Genomic DNA, 26429 nt, shown 5'->3' on the forward strand with positions numbered 1-26429 from the left:
CACCTCTCCCCCACCTATTTTTGTTTAGTGGAATTGGATTTCCAGGGAAAATTCCAAACCCCCACTGCAAATGCTGAGTTTCTGTGGAGCAAAATGGGTAAGAGCTTAAGGCCCCATTGACTCACCACTTGGTGGCTGGTATGAAAAGTCCAGATGTCATTTTTATAATCAGAAGGCTCACTTTATTCTGTTGTGTTTGGATACTTAAGAGAATCCTGCTTTGCAGTAGCCAAAACTCATCTGAAGTAAACAAAGTAATGTATCTATGGAGATTCTTGGACAAACTCCATTCAAAACAGAAGGAATTGTCTGTATCTCTGGAATTTGTATTTCTCAGAGAACAGAAAGAATGAACTTGAGATGGAAACTGAGGAGGACAATCAGGTTCTTGACCTGCTTTGCTGTTGGTTCTCTTGATTCTACTCCTTATTGTCTCTATTTGCCTCCTTATGAGACCTAAAAAACGTGGGGTGGATAGACAGACGTTTGCACTGGCTTTGGAGTGTGTGAATAACTAGCCCTTCTGAAGGAGAGAACTCAGCCTTGTCAGATTATTCTCATGTGAATTCATTTTCTCAAACTGCCCTAAGCTAAACATTCAGAACACAGCTAGGAAAGAAGACAGGAGGAGGAAGGAATGTGGAGTCTGACACTGTAAATCAGATACTGCTCCAGAGATGAAGATGCTGGTTGGCATGTGGTTTCCCTGGTAACCTGAACAAGAGGACCCAGAAGGAGTCAAAACACCAAACAAGCCTACTAGCCTAGAGCTACAGGGACTCAAATGTCTTTTTTCCTTTTGAGACAGGGCCTCTCTATTACGTAGCTTTGGCTGTACTGGAACTCACTATGTGGACCAGGATGGCCTGGAACTCACAGACATCAGCCTGCCTTTGCCTCCTGAGTGCTGGGATTAAAGGCATGCAGGAGTATCAGGCTCTCCAATGTCCTCATGATGCAGGAGTATCAGCAACATCAGGTGCAGTGAGTTCACACGCCTTACTTTCCAGGTGACGCTACTCACCTTAAACGCCAAGTTTCCAGTACTCCGGAAACCCTGTGGAGTGCTCTGTGGCGTCCTTTCAGCTTACAGCCCTGTGCATGCAGACGCTGCACGAAGTGACTTTGCCTCATCAGTGGGACAGGAAAGACAGAGGTACAGAATAACCCCCTTCCCTTCCTAAGGCTCTCACCCCACCAGTTGTCTGCCCCTGTGCGACATCAGTCCTGAAAGCCTTGTGTAGGAGGTGACCTGGGAGACACTCAGTACATGCTGCTCTACCTCATTGGGCTTCACCAGAGCTCCACAGGGACTGCTTCAAACGACTGAGGAGGGCTCAGAGCAGACTCAAACAGGCTCTTCCTCTTTTCCACTCTGAGCAACCACTGCGCTGTCTTTCTTTTTTCCTTCCATCTTTATTAAATTGGATATTTCTTATTTACATTTCAATTGTTATTACCTTTCCCGGTTTCCAGGCCAACATCTCCCTAACCCCTCCCCCTCCCGTTCTATCTGGGTGTTCCCCTCCCCATCCTCCTCCCATTACTACCCTCCCCGCAACAATCATGTTCTCTGGGGGTTCAGTGTTGGCAGAACCAAGGACTTCCCCTTCCACTGGTGCCCTTACTAGGATATTCACTGCTACCTATGAGGTCAGAGTCCAGGGTCAGTCCATGTATAGTCTTTGGGTAGTGGCTTAGTCCCTGGGAGCTCTGGTTGCTTGGCATTGTTGTTCATATGGGGTCTCGAGTCCCTTCAAGCTCTTTCAGTCCTTTCTCTGATTCCTTCAACAGGGGTCCCGTTCTCAGTTCAGTGGTTTGCTGCTGGCATTCGCCTATGTATTTGCCGTACTCTGGCTGTGTCTCTCAGGAACCACTGCACTTTCTGAACATTACTGGGAACTCAAACGTAAGTAAGAGCAGAGGGAAAACGTGGAGCAAGACCAAGAGGGTAAAGGAACGAAGGTCTGCACAGGGGATGCCGGGGACATGGGTGTAGCTCAGTTGGTAGAAAACTTGCTTAGTATATAGGAAGCCCTAGTTTGATACTCATCACCCCCAAAAAGAACACCCCAAAAGAAACACACATCTACATAATACACAACCAGGGAACAAACCTTGTTCTAGGGCCACTATCAAGAAGAGACTTAATAAAAAGTCAATAGGCCAAGATGGCAGGAAGCTGGGGCACTGATAAAAAGAATGCCAGGAGGACACAGGGTGCAGCTCAACCCCAAAGGCCGGCTGCCTTCAGATGACTCCCTCCCTCAGGAAAGGCGGAGAGCAGCTGACAGATGAGCAAAGCAATGATAGAGCTGGGATGGCAACGACAGAGCTGGGAAGGAAACCACCTCCCGCCTGCTTGTGCTCTTGGCCTTTGTCTGTCTCTGCCCTTCCAAGGCGAAGGTTCTGAGAGGAGTAACAGTTCCCTTCCCTGGATAGCCTGCTGCCCGTTCTTTCTTCTGAGGTCCCTAACTGAGTCCTGCGGAGAACTAGTTATGCTCCTCCCTCGCTTCTTAAGGCCATTATGCTGTGGGAAACAGACCTGCTGTGTCAAGCAAGAGCACCCACATTCTGGGGGAAAAGTCAACTGAGCTGCTGAAGATGTGCTCATTTCACTGAGAGTGAAGGCTGACAGTTTTCCATGCCACGGACCAACTGTGACCGACATAGGACCAACTGCTTTTCTACATTAATGGCGACAACACTACCACATGGGAAGCAAACCACTCATTTATTAGAGTCAATGAGGCTTCCTAAACAAATATACTAGAATATATGATAGACCCTGTGAGGCAAAGAAAGGTGAGGTAAATTTGCAGACAAAGCTATGACTGGACCACTGACTGTTGAGTTGGTTAATTTGAGTCTTATTACTTTTACAAGGGCCATCAAATTGGTTTTAGATATACATATGCAACTCTGTATGCCTAGAGACTCAAGAAGAAAACTGCTTTTCTACAGCCCTCGATTTCCTTTACTTAATTAAAAACCTGACCTATACATTTACTATATTCTAAATGTGCTTTATATGAGAGTCTCCCTGGGATGAGTAATTATGAATATACACAATGCCCCAGACTTTCATGGATCCTCAGCCCAGCCAACCATTGTGACAACTGCACAGCAGAGCTGGTCAGCGCAGTGTCTGAAGTGGAATGCAGAGAGGATGAAGAGCACTGTTAACGTTTAGGACCGTAATCTCTAGTAGAGTTCTTCATGGTTAGATCTATATTACAGATAATTGAGACCTTACAGAATAATCCCAGAATAGTAAATATAATATTAAATATTTGATAAACACTAAATTCTTTAAAGCCTAGATGTTCTCCAAATATTTGAATTCATTTTACTGATTTCAATTTTAGACCTTATATGGGAGTCATCTTAGACATATAAAATGTATTTTAATTTTAAAGCAACCTAAAAAGATGTCTTTAAAACCTTCATTGAGGCCATCTTGCAATGTTTCCTACTTTTTTTAAAGGAAATGTACTTCATTTATACAGTGTCTTAGGTAGTGTGAATTTCTAGTACCCTCAACACAGAGTTAAAGAACAATTACTCTATCTTTGTAGTCCAGTTAACTCTCACACTGCCCTTGAGAACTTACAATCACTCCTGTTGTAGCCTGGAAAGCATCTGCAGTTTTTCCTGTAGGACCAAGCCCATACAGCTTCTCACCTAGTCCGCCGCTCTGCTGCTCCTCTTACAGCACCTCAGCTCTAGTATCGCCGACCTCTTTCCCAACAGCGCAAGTCTCTGAGGAACTCGGGCTACTTTCTGGCTGCTATCACAGTGAACCCGTGCTGTTACAGGTCATTCAGATCAATGTTTACACATTGTGTCCCAGACAGAAACTCCACAGCAGGGCACAGAGGCTCTTTTGGGGAAAGACATTTTTGCAGTGGGCCACAAAGTCCCACATACATGCCCCAAGTCAAACAGAATTCCACTTTGCTTCCAATCAAATTTTGCAAGATTATATTGTTTCCAGGGAAAATAAAATTTGAAAAGTCACTGATTTAGGAAAATAAAACTATTTAACCAAAATTGATTATGAATCACTCCAGCAAGAGAGGCAGTGCTGAGACCCGAGAAGTGGAGGAGGAAGTGGCAGAGGAGAAGCAGGTGGCGACGGTGGCGGCGTTATCTTACAAGGTCCATGTTTGAGGTGAGATTAACATGTAAGCACACATCTCACTAATCTAGGTCTGAGTGGGCCACGGGTCTAAAGATGACAAAGGGGGCTGGGGATTTAGCTCAGTGGTAGAGCGCTTGCCTAGGAAGCGCAAGGCCCTGGGTTCGGTCCCCAACTCCAAAAAAAAAAAAAAAAAAAAAAAAAAAAAAAAAAAGAAGAAAACTTATCTGCTAAGAAAAAATAAACATGAATATTAGTAAAATTAGAAAAACTACTCTAACCACATTTTGACAGTAATGCTAGTTAATGGAAGATCTTTGGTTAACTTTTACTAGTTTGCTCTGCTCTAGGTTATGGTTTAAGTAAACATGCGTAAGGCAAGAGTGCCACTGCTCCCTTAGAATGTGTGATTATCACTGCCAAGTACAACTATGTACTTAAAGGGACAGAGGAATTATGAGCATAATTAGGCCCTTTCTCTATCAGACTCTACACTGCTACAATTAAACAACAAAAATGCATCCCACTTTATAAAGACAGAAAGGAGAAATGGGGCAGTGTCAACTAACTTGCAAGTAATAGCAGTGATATATTTGAGGGAAATTATGCTGCTCTTGAACTCATGTTGTAAGTTGGACTTACACACATTTTACTGAGAGTTTGTCCAACAGAAGTATGAGAATCACATATGTAATTTTAAGTAACCTAGCACATTCCATATTACAAAAAGTAAAAACACTTCAAGTCAATTTTATTATAGATTTCAGTTAACATATAATTATATCAGCATGTAATCAATATAAGTCAATGAAAGAATTTACATATTATTTGTAATGAGCTTTGAAAAGCTGTGTGTGTTTTACACTGTGGATGCTCAATTCCAACTAGACATATTTTGAGTTCAATAGCCATAAATTGCTAGTGCTACTATAGTGTATCAGGAAGGTCTGCTATACACGATTTTGATAAAGTTTTGTTGACGCAGCCAAAATGTATCTGAATGAATTCTAGTCAGTTATAGTTTTTCCTGCAATCTAATCAAAGCATCATGATTTTAATAACTGTAAGAAATGCTATACTTCAAAAGTAAATAGGCAACAGGAGAAGAAACTAACCTACCACTGAAGGTAAATCTTTGCTTGGGCAAGATGGTGTTCACTATTGAAATTTAAGAGTTCCCAAGCTCGTGTAATTTTACAGAGTAGAGTGCATACATGAGAAAATTTATATTTTAAAAACTTTTCTACATGCCAGCTTTGCACTAATAGCAGTTGCTTTCCAACAGGAGTCTTCGGGGGAGGTAGAATATAAACTGCTAAGCAAACACTTGGATTTATTTCTGTTTTGTGCCATGTTGTTGGCATGTGAAAGTATTGATTTTTATCAGTGCATCTTCCTCTCCAGTCGTCCACAGTTCTGTACATATTTTTATCTTCAGACTTAGTTCTCAAATTCATTCTCTAAATTTCTTTACAGAGCCATTGTTCCCAAAGGCAAATCTACTATACCACTCTTCTCTGGGTGAGATTCACTCCGTGGTTCTTTAGCATTACAGAAGTAATACAAGACAAAGCCTATTTGCAAGAGAAGTTTTTGTTGGAGTATTAGGCAACAAAATATTGATTCTGATACTTGGCATAAACATGTTCTAAGAAATTCTGGTCCACTTATCAGTCAGGAGTTTTATCCCAACCCAGAAACCTGAGTTCGCTGAGAAAGACAGACTTGCACTGATGGGGTGGGGCTCAATAGTTTTGTCATACTAAACAGAGGACAGGCGTCTCAGCTTTCTTTCCAATATCTGACAGGAAAATATGTGCTCCAGTGTTCTGTGGCAGTATTGAAAAGGCTCTCGGTTTCTTTTCTTATCTGTCATTCTCGTTGTATATGAAATCTGAAGGAAACTTAAGAATGCAGATCTACTTCATTTAAACATCACATGATGAGGCCATAGAAGCCTCCTAAAGGAAGACAACACTTTTGGGAGTCAGGTTCTAACAGCAGCAGCTCTTTCTCCTGACAGCTCATGTTTTTCCTTTCTTAATGATTTGACAAGTCATCTAAATCTGAAAAAAATTAAAAAGCTGGATGTGTTTAAGGAGACACACTAACTTAAACTACTGGGTATATATGGAGGAAGATCATTTTATATTCTACTGCTGAGCTATCCCAAACTTAATGGAATCACAAACTTTGAAGAAACAGGAATCGTAACAAGAATTCTAGCAATTATGGTAGATACTATATTTTGTTCCTTGTCTGTAAATGATGCATAAATTTCATGGCCATGACATGTCACTATTAGGGAAAGAGGTCTCTTTGCTGAATGAACACTATATGAGAAACAGCTGATATTAGCTACAGCCATTTGTCAGAGCTTCTCAGACTAGCTCACCAAACACAACTCTATTCTGTTCCATAACCAGACAATGAGCACTGCTTTGGTTCCCATCACTTTACAGGAAACTTTCGAGATTTGTCTTAAATAGTTCACCCGTTCTAGGCTTGCATACCGAGTCCTGAAGGCCCTACACCTGGTTGGTAGTGAAGGCCCTACACCTGGATGGTAGTGAAGGTCCTACACCTGGTCGGTAGTGAAGGCCCTACACCTGGTCGGTAGTGAAAGGTCCTACACCTGGACGGTAGCAAAGGCCCTACACCTGGTCAGTAGTGAAGGCCCTACAGCTGGTAGGTAGTGAAGGCCCTACACCTGGATGGTAGTGAAGGTCCTACACCTGGTTGGTAGTGAAGGTCCTACACCTGGTCGGTAGTGAAGCAGCCACCACAGATGTGGTAGAGTGAGTTGAGTACTTGTCTTTCAGTTTGTGGCAAACTGGGTTCAATTTCTATCATCGACATCAACATCAACAACATCAACATCAACAACAATAAACAACAACTTCCAACACCATCAAAGGAAAACCACTAACCAAGCTCAAAGAGGAAGCATGTTCCCTAAAAGCAACAGAAAAGCTCCACAATGTTGGGACCCATGTGTGTATGTGTGTGTGTGTATGTGTGTGTATGTGTGTGTGTGTGTATAAATAAAATTTCTGAAGACTCCTTTATAACACTGTGGAAACTACCATTGAATGGTGGTGATGATCAAAATCAACACAATTATTAAAATATATCATTCATAGCTCAGAAGAACAATATTAACCGTTAAGTAACAATGGTTATGACCTGCACAAAGACTGTACCAGATGCATGTCAACATGGATGGGAACAGGTTCACACCCTCGTAGAAGAGCTATAGGCAGCAAGGCTTTTGAAGGAGGAAAAAAATGTTTTCTTCAGGAACAAGTTCCCCGATAGGTTACCTAAATGGTCATCCCTAAACCCATGCACATAGGTTACAATATTTAGACTCAGTAGATTGAACACGCACGTATATATACACATATGTAAGTATAAATAAAACAATGATAATCATAGAATAAGAAAATGTGAATTTGGGAGGGGAGATGAATGGGAAAATTATAAAAATGTAGTGTACAACATTCTCAAAAAATGGTTCATAAATAAAACTGGAATAAAAACTAAGTTTAACCCTACCCTCCACCCACCAGTATTTCAAATTGAACCCAGGGCCTCATTCATGGGAGTCAAGTACTCTACCATTGAGCTACAGCCCGGCCAAATTCTCAGAGATTAGGTAAGGGTATGACATCAAGCATTGGTAACAATTATCTCTCATCCTAATAAACGTACTGGAAAATAAAACCACCCCTTTAAGAATCTGAAAACAGAGCCTGGAGACTTCAAACAGTTGGAGAAAGATGAGGAGAGTAGTACATAGAGAGTTAAGTCCCTAAAAGCTCACAGGCAAGCGGAAAGTTCAACAGTGGTTTTCCTAACACGCATCAGGTCATTTTCAAGCCTCAGCACATTCTGTGTTTTAATAAAGAGAGTGTTGCTGTTCTACTTTAAGTCAGGACTGTGCATCAAGACTGTGGTTAGCATTTAACTGATAATGAAATAGGCTTTCTTACAGAATCTGTCAGGAGATGAGATAATAAAATAAGGTTTACTCTAAACTAGCTCCATATTCACTTATCACATATAATTTATTACATGGGTAAATATATTAGATACAAAGTGGGTTTGCTAAGCTTAACATGAATATATAACTAATTTTAAAAGTGAAGGTATATAATATTTAACGAAGGCAACCTCCATTTCTTAGAGACGATGTGGGGACCTGAAGTAAACAGGTATTTATAAATGATCTTGTAACTGTAGGCAGAACTTATAAATGGCAGAATGTTTAAGTTTCCTATAAATTTTCATGAGTTCTGGCACTTTCAAAATTATAGACATGGTGAAATGTTTTATTGTGACTGAAAGAATAATACTGCTAATAATAATTTTTTTGGTCAATTTATTCTCTCCTAAAATGCCTTAAGCACCTCAGTTTAGGTGTCCGATTACAAATACACGATGAAGAAGAGCAGGGGGTGTGCATGGCCCTTTTATAGCAAGGACTACAGAATGTGCTCTCAATAGGTGTAGTTACAGAAAAGCGGTTCTTTGAAATGATTTAATTATGCCATGGATCTTGCATTAAAGCTTTCCTATAAGTTATTTTCACCATGTCATATTAAAACTCAATAAAATCTTTCCCCAACTTTACCTCCTTGCTTTCCCTTCCTGTTAACCTTCTAGAGCAGTGGTTCTCAACCTTCCTAATGCTGCAACTTTTTAATACAGTTTTTTCATGTTGTAGTTAATCCCTAGCCATAAAATTATTTCATTACTACTTGGTAAGTGGAATTTAGTTACTATTATGAATCAAATGTAAATATTTAATATGCAGGATATCTGACATGAGACTCCTGTGAAAAGCTCATTTGGTCCTCCACGGCGTTGTGACCCACAGGTGGAGAAGCAGTGCTCTAGCAGCCTAGCTCACTCTCTCCATGTCCAGGAGCTGGGCTTCTGGCTCCAATGCTGCACAGCATTTTTGATGACAACTTCCTGGCTGTGCTGACTTTTTCTTAACCCCACAGGATATTCTCCCCGAAAGCCTTCCTCTTTTTTTTTCTTCTTTTGATTGTCCCAGCACTATGAGTGTCTCTAACTTTGTTTCTTTTATATTACCAATTATGGGCCACCCCTTCCTTCTATGCACTGCTCTCTAGATATCAAAACTGTTAATGATGATTCTCCACAATGACTGCCCATCAAAAGAATGGCGCCAAAAAGAATCGGGTATTGGGCCTTCCCTTCGCTTGACTGAATCACCAGGCTCTGGAGGTGTAGAACACTAGAAGCTGTACTTTTAAAGAACTCTGATAACTCTGGCAGTATCACCATGACCACAGGTGTTCCCCGAGGATATACAACTGTCCTTCCTACTTCCCTCAATGCAAGCTCACGGCTCTCACAACTGAGTACTATCACCACAGTGACCACTTAGTACTCCTGGGCCAGTGAAGAGAACTGCACTCTGCCATCAGCTCTGTGAAAGACTTCTCAAAGCCGTGTGCACGCTTCATACCTCTACGGTACTTGTCAAGGCTCTTTGCACTATTAGATTTCATTGCTTGCCTTAAAATTTTCTCCTACTTGCTACACATCACTGAGGAGTTGGTGTAAAGCAGTCTTCTATTTAAAACCCTTCAGTTATCTTTGGATTGCAAAGCATTTAAGGCCTGTTGCAGTGTTGGGGATTAACTCGTGGAATTAAACATACTAGGCAAGTGCACTACCTGAACTACATTCCCAACCCTGTTCAGTAAAGCCTTGTAAGACATGCACGGCTAAAACCTTTGCCACATTTCCTCTTCTACTCTGTGATGAAGGGTGTACTTTTTGAAGTCAGATATATTTGATTTTGAATAATTTTTAGCTATCGTAAATATTTTAGATCCTGTAAGTTCAATTTGCTGATAAGTGAAAGAAAGATTCCACTGCCTCCAACTGGAAGGGCTACCCAGAAGAATTACAATCTGGCCCTCTACATACCTTATGAAGAGATACATGAAACCACCTTTGAAAAACTCACTATCACAAGGATAATGCCAAATGTCTTCTTAGTAACTTTTAAAATAGCACTGTAAGTTAGAATGTTATTTTAAATACTGAGATGTGTAAAGCAGCATGGGGTTTTCACTGTACTGCTACTGAAGACACTGCTGGAATACAAACATTTAACAACTGCTCTTGGCTAGGTGTCCCCAAGGACTGTTTTCATACACAATAGATGAAACGCTAAGCTCTGGAAGAGCTCGCATCTTTTTGTTTCCTTTCATTCTCTAACAACACTGTGGGAAGTTCACTAGACTGAATTCAGATTCTCTTTAAACTGTAGGGCATCAAATTCACCAAATAAAATGTTTTCCTTTCCTTTCCTTTTCCTCAGGTCATAAAGAATTATGTTTGAATTAGTGCTTGAATAGAGCAGAGCTGAAAAAGTATACCTGTGAGTTGTTCTTATCTTCTAGAAAAACTGAGTTTTCCTAAGTTATTTTCATATAAAAATAGACTATTTGACTAAGATTCTAGAATTGGTGAATGCCATCATACTTGAGTCTTTTAAAACTCACAATCTAAGTTGGTAACATATACTAATTTTTAAGCCATCATAATTTAGTCAGAGGGTGAAAGAAGAGAGATCTGAAAGGAGTGTCTACTCAAGGACAGAAAACAAATGTTTTCTAAAAGCTGATGTAGAGATGTTTGGTAATATTGATTTTAATGACTATGAAGAAGAAGAAGAAAACATTTGACAACTGGAAATACCTTTCAAAGATTTAGGAATATCTTCCAGGAAGATTTTTTTCACTTACCTCATTGCCACATTGCTGCCATCAATAACTACTGGCCTCAGATTTTCACCATCATCTGTCACGATCTCTGGCATTGGCGATTCAGACCTCTGAGACTCCAGGGACGACGTTTCCCGCACCACACTGTTAACAGTACTAACTGTTTGATCAGCTTCACTTTTATTTCCAAGTTTGACAAGTTCTCCCAATATATCATTGATTAAAGCATCAGTACCAAGTTTGTTTAGCACAAGCTGGACCTGTTCTTCAGAATAACCTAACTTAAGTGCAAACTCCAGTTTTGTTTGGTATTCTCGAACCACATCAGGGGGTTTCTTCACTTCCTTGGATGGAGTCTGGGACTCTTCTGGTTTAAAGTCTTGCAAAACATCACTGTGTTTCAGTAGGTGAGGTTCTAAGCAGGGAGACCGACACAATTGTCTGTGAGTCTTGGTTAATAAGCATGGCTCTACCGAAAGGCTACTCAGTTGTTCTGACTCATGATCAGAATTCGTGCTTTCCTCAGAGTCACCAGAGCTCACATTCTCTTCAGACACCCCCTTTTCTTCCTTCCCTGCACTGACTGTATCCATTGTTGGTTTCTCTGCCATGGGCCAAGGCACAGCTGCACTTATCTGTGGGTCAGCGCTCTCCATATAAAGGTGGCCAAGGTCATGCCCCAGGTGATCCTTCAAGCCCATGAAGCTGTTCCGTGCACTTGACTCCACTTTGCTGCTTTTCCTGTATTCTTGAATGCAAAGCACCCCGTATTCCTAGAAAAAAATGTAAAATATTTAACATATATTTATTGTTTGAATCTTTCCTCAGTCAGTAAGTCAGAAGGGCCAAGCTACTGAATGGCTACTTTGTATTTTGTCTGTAGTCTTTCATCACTCACAGCAAACTTGCCAAGACTCCTTCCCATGAATCCCTCTCAAGCAACAGAGTAAACAGAAGGCCAAACTGGTTTCTACAAAGGTTTGTTCTCTCTTGTGTTCTCTTTCTCTCTCTTCTCTCTTCTCTCTTCTCCCTCTTTTCTCCCTCCCTCCCTCTCCTTCTCACCCCCTGCTTCCATGTAGACATGTAGATGTGTAACAAAGAATAAGAGGCCATGAATTTGAAAAGGAGCCTGGCACCTGGAGTAGGAAGGCGGAGAGGGAAAGAGGACATGACAGAAATATAGTACTTATGTGAAAGTTTCAAAAAAAATTTAATTTAGATAATTAAATGAGGAGGCACACATTCTAAAATGGTCAGGAAGGAATCGAATGATAACAAAGCTAATTACATCCTGTGGTCAAGCATCCTGCTATTTGCCCATGGTTCCAGCAACTGGGCCAGTGACACATGAAGGTGGTGTCTTTGAGATTAACTTGGACTACATAATGAGTTCCAATCCAGCCTGTTAGAGACCCTGCCTCAAGAAGAAGAAAAATCGCTAATTATCTTCCATTTTGAAATGAATATAATTTTTCATTAATAATTATGACTTTTTGAATACAAAGCACTGTAACAGAAGATACTTTGAAATGTCATTGGCAGAGATATGCAGATTTTATTCTACATAAACTTTGAGGCAAGCAGGCATACTATCCTATCAGTTTTTTGGACTTTTATGACAGAAAGTATTTTTGTATTGCATCAGACTAATACATGTTTATGGTCATACCACCTTGAACTGACCTCGTCTGATCTCAGACTAACAGTATACCTACATTTCATTAAGAACTCATCTTTTCTTCATTTTCTCTGTAGGAATATTTTTACTGTTTAAATTTTTTCCGCTGTTATACTTCTTGTCCTTAAGACATATTGGAAATAATTTAATTCTCTACTAGGCATAGGTCAGAAAAGTAAGACTATTTTCTCTTTATACATCAGTATGACGACTAAACCAACAGGAATTTCCTAAGACAATTCTGGTGTTCTACCATTAATTAGCAAGTCAGGAGCAGCTAAGTCTAACATTGTCATAAAACACCTATTTGGATAATCTAATAAAGAAAATTGGAAAAATATTTTAAACTGAAGCTCTTCAACAAAACATATATATCAGAAGAAACCTATTACATAAACATTAAATGATGAACAGAAAATGATGATTTTGAAATTTAAAAATTTATCTAATAAACCCATTACATTTCTATAGGCGTTTCTTCAGGGTTTAGTCTTTGAGATTAACTCGAATGTTCTACTAATACAGCTGTTCTACTAATACAACGCTCACTAAAGAAACGCCCAATTTCCTAGTTCCTGGAAACCCCACTGATAAAGAGCATCTGCTTCATTATGAAGCTGTGTCCATTTCAACTTTTTCTATTAATATGGATATGCATGGCCCAATTACTTAGAATTAAGGAAGGGGTTCTGAAAGTAAATCTGTACACCCTGTGATTTATTAACTACAGTAATGTACTAACACCATAATGCAAGTAACAAATCACAACAGCACCCTAATAATGGGATACAGTTAAAAGAAAATCTACACCGTGGCCTTAGTAGAGCTCCCACCAAAAGTATCTTAAACAAGAAGAATCTATTGGAAGCTGGGCTGCCTGGCAACCAGAGATGGTTGCTAAGCTGCACTCCTTTAACATGCCATCATGAATGCTAGCACAGTGAAAGAATAATTTGGTATGAACAAAAGCCTATAAAAGAGACTGGGACTTAAGTGCGTCTGGTTTACCCTCAGAGAACAATGCAGCTGCCAAACCAATCTGGACGCTCCGACATCATTGTTCTGTAAACCCCACAATCTGTTCTGACTGCAGGAAGTGCATTTAATGGGAAATATTTTTGATCTCCCCCTGAAAAGTTTGGATTTTGCATAAGTGCTGTTGTGAGATAATTCAAGATAATGACTTGCTGACCAAATTGCTGAGTTGAACCTAGGGAATATTATTTTAATATTGAGCAGTTGTGTTGTGTTTTTGAGCTGGGGGGGGGGTGTCTGTATCAGACATGATAAATACCTCTGGAAAATACAGTGAGAAACATTAAAATGAAAATTTCTGATTGAAAGATATATAGATTTTCTTAATTTTCACTTCTCAAAGTGGCAAACCCAGATACTGCAAAGTTTCGAAATAAAAAAGCCTGACCAGTGTAAAACTGCATTTCAATCAATCCTTCCATTTCCCCTTCAGTCTAGCATTTGAAAAGTACTGGTGGTAGTTAGTACCCGAGTTGTTTCTCTACGCACTTTACCACATGACTAGTGATAAGGCGGAGAAATGGACATTTGGTTGTTTTTATAAAATTAAACCATTTAAAAGTTCTTTATAGTAATACAGTTAGCAAACACCAATACTTCCTATTTCATTTGTACATCCTATTTAAATAACACTTCACAGCATTTTTTCCAATGATAGCCAATAATGCTTTTCCACGTGAAAACTAAATGCAAACATGGTGTACGTTTTAAATTAACATTTGAAATAACTTGATTTGTACTGACTGAAATTGTAAACATTTGGATTTTAAAACTTCCATTTGTAGAATGCTTCTGATCAAGTTGTAGTTAGTAAAAAGTTGCCATGATTTAATAGGGCATTTAAAAACAATCCAGAATTTAACACTATCTTAAAGTTATTCAGTGAAAATTTTGATATAAGCCTGAATATTTAGAGATACAAATAGCAGTGTAGGACACACAGAGCTTAAAGAAGTTAACATCCAAAGCTGTGTAGTGTAGAGTAAAGAGTGTCACGGCGTTTGTCTGCTTAGCATTTAACATTGACCACTAAGTTTGCAAAGAAAAAGAATTCACAGACTGTGTTACTTATCACAGGTAATGCAATAATATCTTTTAATTTCTAAACCATGAATGGCTTAAGACTTTTTAAGTTTTGCATTATTCAGTCAAGCATAAGCTTATGTAAGTATTCATAAAACTCAAGTAAAATCAACTTTATGGTAATTTTCCTCTGTTCATGCAGAAACAGAGTCAAAGCATCACCACAAAGTAGCCCACTTTGTGCTCCCAGAGTCACTGGGAGACTCTGAGAAGAAACTGGAAACTTCGTATCACAGGACCATTCTATATGGTGGCTTGTACATTATACAAGATATAGTAAAGATATTCTGTTCTCGAACACAAACAGTACTAGGCAAAAATACAATAAAAGACATATCTTTTTAAAATCCATAGACTACCTCTAGAAATATCATCAGAAACTCACTCTTTTTCTCAATAAAGGCTATCTAAAAAATTAAATAATAGTAGCTGTTGAAAAAAACGAATTATGCTGATTTTTAGATGATGGCGAAGAGTGACTTATTCTTTCAGTTGTCAAAAAACAACTCTACGGTGGCTAAATGCAGGTTTAGGACAGGAGGGTACTGTTCTGGGTAAAGCTTGTTTTTAGCATTCTAAAGAGCATTATAGTGACCGGGAATATTAGACCATAAACTTGCTACATCAAATTATTTGTGAATTCACAATGCATGAAAGAAGGTTCTGGTTGCTATCCAAGTGGTTATACTATGAGAACAATGAGAATAAAATAATGAATATGTAATAAATACCTACTGCTATGGTCTTTGCGTATTTAATTACCATTGTATTTGAGTGAGCACTGTTGTCTGTATCCCTCTAGCTAACAAAGGAAGGATGTTCCTTTGAACAGATTGGTTAATGTTCTGGGGCAACAGATGTCTACTGGAACTGCAGGAGACCAGCAACTGGTGGCCTGCCTATCTTCTGAAAACTTTCAATAGACTTATGCATATGTTCCCACAATAGGGCATGTGGTAGAAACGAAAACCTCTCTTTAACCCTTTATGCTCTTTCTTTCCCCCACAACTGACAAATGAAAGTCTTTGTCTACTCCTCAGATCCCTGTTACTCAGAACTCTTGAAACTAACTGGAATGGCATCTTCAACTGAATACCTGAAAATAACACAGGGAGAAAGGAGGGAGAAAGGAAATAAACTGGGCACAAATACTGGCATTGTCGACAAGGCACCTGAATGCTTAATCATCATCTTTAAAAGCAGCTGCTGGAAACATCTGAGTCTCCATCCATCTGTGCAAACTAGACTCGTCACAACAGAGACAATCCACTGAGCCTGACCAGTACCTCACGGGGATGCCGTGAGAAACAAAGCATTTGACAAGAGAAGACCTTACTTTGTTGTTTAACAGGATATTAGAACTTTCATATAACTTGTCCTAAGTTCCAAATAATTATGTATGGTGCCCATTGTTTATAAGCATTCACCAAGCTAAAAGTAAGTATATGCAAAACATAAACCGATAAAACTCTGCTTCCCGGGTCTATTCTTGCAGAAGGAACCAGATTCTCTTAGCACACGGGCACCACTAACAGTCTCCTTTTCTTTTGTGGTGCCTCCTAACCTTCACAGAGCTGAGATTACAGCCTTTACAGCAAAGTGTAACTTCTAACAGCACTAAGTAGTACAGATACTTACGTTAGCAGGAAAATACAAAGACATTGGTTTCTGTGGCAGCTCCAGCAGTAACAACAATTTTAGCTGCAGACTTCCAGGCAGGCAAGAAGAACAATGAGTGGTTGAACAGATGGAATGGTAATGTCTTTGCTTAACCTATTACCGAGTGGAGCAGCAGCCAATCACAGGCCAGAATGCTCACAATTAGTTAGTCAGGCAGATGCAAGACAACCTCAGCGCCCTGCGTCAGGTTCGTAGGTTTCTAAGATAAGCAAGTTGATGTCATTCTTGGGTCTGCCCGGGGCAGCATGTGTATTAAATGAGGGGTGTGCAGCAACAATAGGGCATACAAAGCTGACTAGTAGGCAGCTGCTCTGTGAGAGCAGTCATTAGGGAGCAGGCTGCCAACAAGAAACACCTGGCTTGGGCGGACTTCAGCCTTTCCTCTGTTTTTAATGCACGAAAACAAAGAAAGCAATTATATTTTAAAGTGGTAAAAGTTGCATGTTTCCAAAAAAGTCAAGGCTATATATTAGTCTATAGTGTTTCATTTTTCTTTGAGAGAAAATGAGGTATGTCAAAGTAGCAGTTAACTATCGCAGCCATCTCCTTTAACAGATCAGGTACTGGTGAAATGAGGCAGACGTTATGGTTAAATGATTTCTCTGGCTACAGTGGAAAATCTGTATTTTCAAGTTATTTGTTAGTTGGGCAGTGGTGAGTGGTGGCGCTCACCTTTAATCCCAGCACTCAGGAGGCAGAGGCAGGTGGATCTCTGAGTGCAAGGCCAGCCTGGTCTACAGAGTGAGTTCCAAGACAGCCAGGGCTACACAGAGACATCCTGCCTTGAAAAAAAACAAAACAATGACAAAAAGTATCTGTTACTGTGTTATAAGATAATAAAACTTAAAGAGAGCTGGTATAAATGGCAAAATAAAATGCATGAGTTTACAAATAGAATTAATTTTTAAAAATATAGTAAAATAAAACACTAATTTGGTCTATGTTTGTGAAAACAAGTAACATAAAAATGTACATTTAAACAAAACTAACTTCAACCTAAAATCATTAGACTAGACCAGCTGAGCTATAGAATACAGCAATGTAAAACTCTTATTATAGATACTGGTTAACCATCTAAGTAAAAACACCACCTTTCATAACATACTTGCTAAAAATGTATTTCGTAAAATTTGAAAGTTGTAATACTCAAGTTTAAGTCTAGAAGGTGTTAGTACTAAGTACTAAAAGAAATCGTGGGATAATTTCGAAGGGCATCTAGAGTTTACTAAGTAAGTACCCTCGATTTACTACTATGCTCCACACGGCAGCGTTTATAATCCTACAGACTACTTGCTTCTGAGTGCTGTGTAGCTCATTTCTTGAGTAAGCTGGGATCATGCAAACATCTGAGCCAAATGTCAACACCATAAATACTGTAGTATTTCCTGACACCATAAATACTGTAGTATTTCCTTACTGACACCATAAATACTGTAGTATTTCCTTACTGACACCATAAATACTGTAGTATTTCCTTACTAACACCATAAATACTGTAGTATTTCCTTACTGACACCATAAATACTGTAGTATTTCCTTACTAAAGCAAACCCACCCTGCTCTGCTTGCTCACACGGTGCAGACTACCCATGTGTGTGGTACAGAAGCAGCACATACACATGTGTGTACCGCACACATGCACATGAACACATACAGTGTGCACACTGTTGCACACATACACTCCCTTTCCACCGAAATGCAAATAAACTTCCAATATAGGCTAAGAACTATTAATTTATGCAGAGCCCAGACTTTAAAGACTATAAATTTAAAATACCTGAAACAATTTAAGTCACAATGTGATATCCTAGGATAAGAAAATTCTCTTTGGGACTTCTGCCCTTGTCCTTTTCATGTTCACCCAAACACAAATCAGATTTTTCTCTGTTTACAAAATGAAAAGTCGTATACTTAAAATTTTCAGCCAGCTCACTAAAAACATTCGCCATGCTGACTAAAATCCTGTTATCTATTTCCAGAATCGGATGATATAGTGGGATACTGTAGGTCATCATGTCTATGGGTGTTTTCCCTCTATAGAACTTATTATTTACTGAAGTGTGTGTGTGTGTGTGTGTGTGTGTGTGCAAGTGTGGAGGGGTCAGGGGATAACTTTCTCAAGTTGGCTCTCTCCTTCCATCATGGAGGACAAGTGATCAAACTCAGGCTGCTGGCTTTGGCAAGCTCCTTTACCCACCGAGCCATCTTGTTAGCCCAGTGACAATATTTTTTAATAGATCACAACTGCTCGATTTTGGATATTGTGTTAATTTCTGAAGCAAGTGAGAGCTACTATTTTTCTGCCAAGCACTGTAGTGACGTAGCAGAAGCAGTTAAACCTCTGGTCTGAATTTATTAGCTCACTGAAAATCAAGATAAAATGTCTTTATCACTACAGTTTATTGCAGATTACTAGGTCAAGTACATAGGATGCAAAGTCTCACTTAGATAAACATATGTGTATCACAGAAATGAGGAAAATTAGAGCTCCTTTCATTTCCAGAGCTCTTTTAACAGGTGTGTGTGAGGTTATCAACTCTGAAAGCTGTAAGGCCTAAACCAGATAAATATGATGAAGACAGCATAAACCCCTGCAAAGCAATTACAGCTCGAACCAGAAACCCAAGTAGAAGACACAGTGAGAACAGCACTAAGGACTTTCCCTTTGTCTGTGAAAGGAAACCACCTAGCAGGAGTGGACATACCTTTAGTTTTCTCCTTTTCTTTATCACTTGCTACCACAGTTACCAGTTTATAGTTTTAATGCTAGAGGGGAGGAATCACAAAGGCAGAAAACTACCCCAGAGCACAGCAGGAAGCCTGAACTACAGAACTGGATTAAGTTTTTTTTTTTTTTTTTTTCAAACAGCAAATAAAGGCAGTGATCTGAAAAAACTAATCAGATCCTGCTGCGATATTTATACCCTCTTGGTTGCCAGTATTGGGTAATGTTAAGCACATTAAAACATATGTAGGTGAAAAGGGCCCAGTGTGGCATTTTTAGATCTAGGCCTGCCTAGTCCACTGCCCACTGCAGGACAAATAAGAACAGCTGACCCTTATGAGCTCTGCTTGGGTCACTGCAAAAGACTTATATGACAGAAACAAAACAAAGTAACACGAGGAAAAGGAGCCAGTGCAGCTTTCAGTGTCCCAGCGATTTATCAATGCAAAGGGTGAATCTGTCATTTGACCATCAGGCCTTGTACACACTCTGAGGCAGGAGAGGGCTACAAATGTGCCAGAGGCTGTGCTTAGAGCAAGTCTCTTAGCCAGAGGTGACTCAAGTGACTCTCGGTCACCTTTCCCCTAACGTGTTCCTTTCTTTGTAATATATGAGCACTTGTGATTCCGACCGCGGTATCACGGAGATCATTCTATCCAAATCCCCCAACTGTGCCCGAAAGTTACAAGATAAAACTTTAGCCAAAATTTGTTATTTCTCAAGGTATCAAAAAAAATGAACTAACCAGCCAAATAAAAGATAACTTATATACATAGCTTAAAAAACATGAACTGGGTACTAATAGCCATGTCTGAGCTTTTCTGTTGGAAGGCCTGAGATCTTCCACACCTGAAACTATTTTTCTGAGTGTTATCTGAAACCTTGAACCTCAACACTGAGAATCCTGGCTCTATGAACTAAATACAAACTACTGCACAGTATCCGTTAAAGAAAGTCACAGGATCAACTGTACACCAAGAGCTGATGCCACTTTTTATATGGTGATTCTAGAGCATTCTCAAGAGATATACATTCTCCTGCGTTCCTTTGCCCAGTGAAGACCAGGAAGAGGGGGCAGAGCACGAGAACTTCAGCATTAGCTTATGTTTGGATCTGGCCCTGAATAGAATCCAACCAAAAGTATAATAAAGTCATCCTATATTTACCACCAACTGTGAGGAGGAATATGAGCTGTAGTCAGAACCTTCCAGTAAGGTAAATCATCAAATAGAAATGATTTTGTATTAGACGAAGCTCATAATCTAACAATACTGAGATGGCTGGCAATATGCAGAGGCCGGGTGTAGTCGCGCCTGCCCGCCCGTCACCTCAGCACCCGGCACGTGCAGGTGGGAGAACCCCAAACTGGAGGCAGCTGGGCCTACGAATACTGCATCTCACAGCAAAGGAAGCAAACAGCAGAATGAGCGCTAATTCACTACAATTCAGATGGAAGGAAACCAAAGGAGACGGCCCGCTGGAGCAGTGCAGAGCTCAGGTTCACACATCCGCTGCTCCCACTTCTTCAGAGAAATAGTTGGCAGTTCTCACTGTTAAGTTAAACATGGTTGGCGGATAGGGAAGTAGGTTAAAATAATCAAGACACATCTTCCTGTCAAGCCATTAAAAAAAAAAAAACAGTATTGGTCTGAAATGTAAATGAATGAAATGATGAATAAAAAAATCAGTACTGTTTTATAATAAAAGCATCTTTCCAAATCCATACCAAGAATGAAATATCAAAAATCTTTAGTGTAAGACTTATTTGCTCCTAAAAGCACCCCAATATACCAACAGGAAACGAGAGTAGACAGAACAAGGGAGTGAGAAGTGAGGTGCGGGGGTTGCCACTGTGACCCTGGCACTCGGAACGGAAGATGCTGAGCTCCAGGCTGACCTGGGCTTTGGAATGAGATGGTGTTTCAAAAAACAGGCTCACAGCACAGTAAGAAATAACCGACGTGCATTTTTAAAATCTTTATTCACAGGAAAAAACTAAAGAAAAATAAATTTTATAAAAAGCTTGCACGCTCACACTGGCTAATTTTATGTCAACCTGATACAGGCTATAGAGAAGTCTGTGAGAGGGGACCTCTTCTGAGAAAACGCCTTCATAAGATCAGGCTGTGGGCAAGCCTGTGCAGCATTTTCTTAATGATTGATGTGCGTGATGTGGGAGGAGCCCAGAGCATTGTGGGTGGTGCCATCCCCGAGTCATGGAGCAAGGCAGTAGTCAGCAGCACCCCTTGGCCTCTGCATCAGCTTCTGCCTCCAAGTTCCTTCCTGGTTTGAGTTCCTACTTTGGCTTCCTTCAGTGGTCCTTGGCTTGTATTACATAAACCAAACAAACCCTTTCCTCCTCAAATTGCTTTGGTCATGCTGTTTCATCACAAGGACAGTAACCCTAAGACAAGGATCCAAAAAAAAAAAAGAACCCAACTTTTAAACCTTCTGGAAGGTCAAAGACCAGGCCAGAACTCAGGGTTTGGCCTGTCAGGTGTCTGGAATGCTTTCATCTGTGCCTCTGGGAGGGCTATTCAAACTCCTGACACAGTCTTACACGTGCAGTTTTGGGTCACACGCTCACCTTTCACCCAAATAGTGTGACCAGAGGTATGTGGGGCTGTAATTGGCCGTTCTCTCAGTTCCAGAGTGGGATGAAGGTTAACTGATGAGATGATGTTACCAGAAGCAGAAGGGAAGAAAACGGTAGGTCATAACATTAAATCAAAAGATAGTCCACGTTTCAGGTAAATGTTCATGTTTATAAAGTAAAACTACGCATGCAAAAATGTTCATCTTGGAAAACACAACACAGGTCTGTGTTCACATCTGAGCTGTGTGGTAGTTCTCGCCTGGTTAAGGAACTCTTTCCTGCTGCAATTCATGCATTCTAGAAACTACTCACTCTCTGTCCACTTCTCAATTAAATCCTGGTTATTTTCTCTTCTCAACTTTGTTCTCCTCCTGGATATGAATAACCTCTAGGCAGGCAAAGAATGTCCTCCCCTCAGGCTTAGGAGACTTGTCTCTTAATTTATCTCCATAATCACCCCAGGTGTCTTCCTGACACAGTCATTCCTAATGACATCATTCTCAGCCTAAACAGATAAACAGCTTCAGATCCGGAGTTGCTAATGGCTGTACTCCTTGTTTCACTTGTAGCAAAGACAAAGGTGCAGAAGTTAAGAGATCTGCCTCAAGTGCGCTCATCCTGCTCACACCTGCCATCGTACGTCAGTTCCAAGGCTCACTTCCCATAAGATGTTCTTAATGCCTAGAGATCCCAACTCCTTTATACTTCTATAACATGATAGTCTAAACTGCACTTATTTATGAACCAGATGAGCTTCTTGGGAGAAGAATTACTTTCTCTTCAGCTACTCCTTTGTACAAATGATTTAGCATGCAGCAATGTGCTTAAACCTGAAGATCCTTTAGTAAAAATGCAATCACTCTCACACACACATACACACATACACACATACACACACACACGTCCTTGCCAATTTGAATATAAAAATGCTACCCTGTTAAAAAGAGTCTATCTTATGTGACAGAGTGACGAGCATTTCAAAGTAGAGTTTCTGGTGTGGCTAATACTCAAGGAAGCCCAAGAGTCCAAGTCCTGCATGCTCCTTTGGATTCATAGTTATGCAGCTCTCAGTGGAGTAATACTTGCTGCCTCTGTCTTTTTTTTTTTTTTTTTCCGGAGCTGGGGACCGAACCCAGGGCCTTGTGCTTGCTAGGTAAGCGCTCTACCACTGTGCTAAATCCCCAACCCCTGCCTCTGTCTTTTTCCTGGAGTGTAACTTACTTGATCAGTAAGTCTAGGAGGAAGTCTTGTAAAGACAAGTCCAGCTTCTCAAGCTGCACATAGGTCTGTTATGCTTTTGTGTTAATTAATCCCACATGGTAAACTAATTAAAGCAGCCTGGTAAAGCAGGCTAAAAAGAAAAATCCTAACTATATCATAATAAAGGAGTTTCCATCATTAGATCAGCCTTCCAGGTCTAACGAATGATGTCTACACAGCTATCACTCACACTATCTGAAAACCCACTAGGGTCTTAGAAAGTATCTTTCACAGACAGTGGGAGAGGACTATATTTCCTGCGGGAAGAAATGGTTCAGTATTCTCTAGTGAATTGTTTGTGGGAACTTTATATGACAAAGCAACAATGAACCATAAGAATCCATTGTAATTTTGCTCCTTCTTGAAAATTCTTCCAGACCTATAAATGTTTAATACTAGCTCTACTCTAAACTATGTCCTAGATGTCTTGCACTGGGATAGTGCAAGTGTCAAAGGGTATTCTCTTCTCTTACATCATGGAGTGTATACAGAGGGTCAGGCAGAGGAAGTGACAAGGAACTGAACTAAGGCCAGAGAAACCAGAGTGTTAAAGGGCAATGCTTCTCAAAACTTGACACTGCATTTGAATCAGACAAAAATCTTCAAGATTCTGATTTACGAAGTCAACATTTCAACATACTCATGAAGGTCCTGAGTCTCCAGGTTGTAGGTCATAGAAAGAATTTGGCCTTTACTCTGAGGTGGAAATTCTGTAGGAGGGTTTTAGTGTGAGTTTTGATAGCTATGGCCCCAGGTCCATATATTATCTTACAAACATGGGCTTCCTTCTGTACTCCATGCTCACCATCTTTATTTCTGTACCCAGCCATAAACGACAAGTGTAGGTTATAACAGGCTGGGTGCACTCTATGTTCAAGTCCTCTGCTGCTGTACTTTCCAGTTTCCACATTCACATCCTGGCCATGGTTCTATGTACAATCTTCCAGATATGTGTTGGTTGTCTTGACAAAATTTTCAGCAAAAATGCTGTTGAGAACTTGCTGGGGCCCCTGCAGCCCTTTTGTGAGAGCCCCCACGGAAGACACTGAGTCTCGTGGCGTTGAGCAGTGTAATCCACGACACTGAGTCCACTGAAGTCTCCTCACTCTTTCAACAGAGCCCTTTATGGGTCATACATTTCTCAAGAAACTTAAAATACTTTGCTGTTTTGTTTTTCCTGCTCTGAATACTGAAATATAAGGGAATATTTCTTTCACTCATATTTTCTGACTAGCTATTGTTAATATCTTAGAAAATACTTGTTAGACATGAAACTTTAGTGAACTACAACTCAGCTTGTCCTTCAGTATTCATCTGAGACTCTGGAGTGTTCCAGATATATATACACGGGTATGTGTGTGTGAATGTGTATGTATATATTACAATATAAAAGAATCAGAGTGCTTCTTCCTAACCAACCTTTATACCTGCACTGTAACTTTTAACTAGTCATACTGTAATATTAAAAAACAATATGTGTGTATGTGTGTACATGAGTGTGTGCTGACCCTGATATACTGTAAGAGGAATGACTGAGTTTTTAAATGCTACATATGATCTGAAAATATGATCACAAATATGCACACATTTGATGGAAGATTATATTTACTAATAATTCACTAAGAGATTACGCATGTGTGCTTGTCTATTTACCCATGGATCGACCTACCTAAGGTCCTGGGCAAATTAATCTCTCCATGCCTGGCTATCCCCAGTTGTGGAAAACAAAGGCGTATAATATGATTATTTTGAAAATTAATGATCAAACCCTTAGAATAGTATTGGATGCATAATAACCAGTCAGTAAGTATTAATTATATTTTCATATCACATGTACTGCCTTGCAAAACTCAGTTATAGAAATATATTTGGAAGAAAACAAGGAATGCCAGTTGTGTTAAAACGATCTATTAATCAGGTCAGATCTAGAGCAGAGGTAGGAGGGTGGTGTGTTCCTGTAGCCTAGACTACACAGTGAGCCACCTGACCATCAGACATGACCCTGTATGTTCTTGGTAACTCAAAGATGAATATGCTACTAAATATCCAATACATAAGCATGAGAGAGGAACCTGTCGTTTCCTGTAACTTATCCATTTGCTACATACACGGGCCCCAGGGTTTGCTGACTTAAGAGATGCGGTTATTTCATTCAATGCCACAGAAGCAGATGGAGTCACTTGCTGCTATTTAGGTGCCTCTATTTCTAGAGATGATTCACTGGCTTTGCTTTTGAATGCTTACTGTAAGTCCCAGGGTACAGTTAGCTGCAGCAGTTAACGTCTCATTTGACGGAAAGAGGGTGAGCATGGCTGGACTAAGTTACACACTTACAGTCTACAGTACAGGAAAGAGCATCGTGCCACGCTGCCTGCCACTCACCTGGTACCTAGAGAGGCTGCTTATCCTCTCAGCGCCTCAGCATGATTTCTAGACCAGGGTTGCTACAAGGACCAGTGGGATCAAGACATGGAGTAACTTGTAACAGTACCTGCCATACAGGAAGGGCAGAAGCATATCCTAAAAATGTTTTTAAGGGAAACTACAGTACAAAAAGTAGAAAGCTTGACTTATAGTATTTATTTTTATAGTCTCAGTAGAATAATTATAACATAGAAGAAAGAATAACATGCAGGCAATGGAGCCAAGGAATTGAACAGCTTATACTATTTCCTTATATCACATGGAGAGATTTTTAAAGTTGTCTTATTAATACAGAAAAAGAACATCCTTCAGAAAAGCCTACTTATTGTAACTTACAAGCTGTTCTTCCATTTACAGAGCTGCAAAACTGAATGCCTTCAGAGTTCACACACCCTACTTTATTTCTTTGTTTGTGATATCATCCTAAAAACAGAAACAATCTAGGGTGATGTCTCCCGAGGGAAAAAAGGGGTAACATTGATTAGTTCAAAAAGGCCAAAGACACAGTATATTGTTTTGCAAGAAAAAACAAGATTATGATGCCAGAAAAGACTCCAGTAGTGATGTTAATTAGAAAATGTTAGTAACTAGTGAAAAAATGTGCATGAAAATTGTTGGCAACCAGCAATTTAGAAGAAATCCATTGATTTACTTGTGGGCAGGAATATGGAGCCAGTAAGTGGACCTGACACGGTGGTGCAATCCTTTAATGCCAGGTCTAGGGAGGCAGAGGCAGGTGCATCTTTGGGAGTTTGAGGCCAGCCTGGCGTACACAGTGAGCCTCAGGACAGCCAAAGGCCATAGTGAGACCCTGTCAGGTGGAGAGAAGAAATGAAATCACAATTACAAGACAATAAAACAAGTGCCTAAAAGGAAACTAGTGTTTCCTTTAAACAGCACCATTTCTTTCAGTTTAATGACCCAGATGGGAGGTGTTAAAAGTTTCCCACAGAATACATGGCTGGAGATTGGCTAAGAACAGCCCTCCCTTCCTACAGTATGGTCTCACTTGTCATTTCTACCCACGATGTCTC

The 26429-nt window shown here is 40.1% G+C and overlaps 1 protein-coding gene across 2 annotated transcripts in view; it reads right to left on the reverse strand.

Annotated features, from left to right (window-relative positions):
- The window catches only part of Zc3h12c (zinc finger CCCH-type containing 12C), a 52061-nt gene that overhangs the window by 18063 nt on the left and 7569 nt on the right, over window positions 1-26429 (reverse strand). For both annotated transcript variants that reach the window (XM_032909366.1, XM_032909369.1), the window contains exon 2: window positions 10936-11687. In XM_032909366.1, coding sequence (XP_032765257.1) covers window positions 10936-11687 — 752 coding nt within the window. The remainder of the gene's footprint in view (window positions 1-10935; window positions 11688-26429) is intronic.

This window comes from Rattus rattus, chromosome 8 (assembly GCF_011064425.1).
Source record: "Rattus rattus isolate New Zealand chromosome 8, Rrattus_CSIRO_v1, whole genome shotgun sequence".
NCBI classification, from domain to species: Eukaryota; Metazoa; Chordata; class Mammalia; order Rodentia; family Muridae; genus Rattus; species Rattus rattus.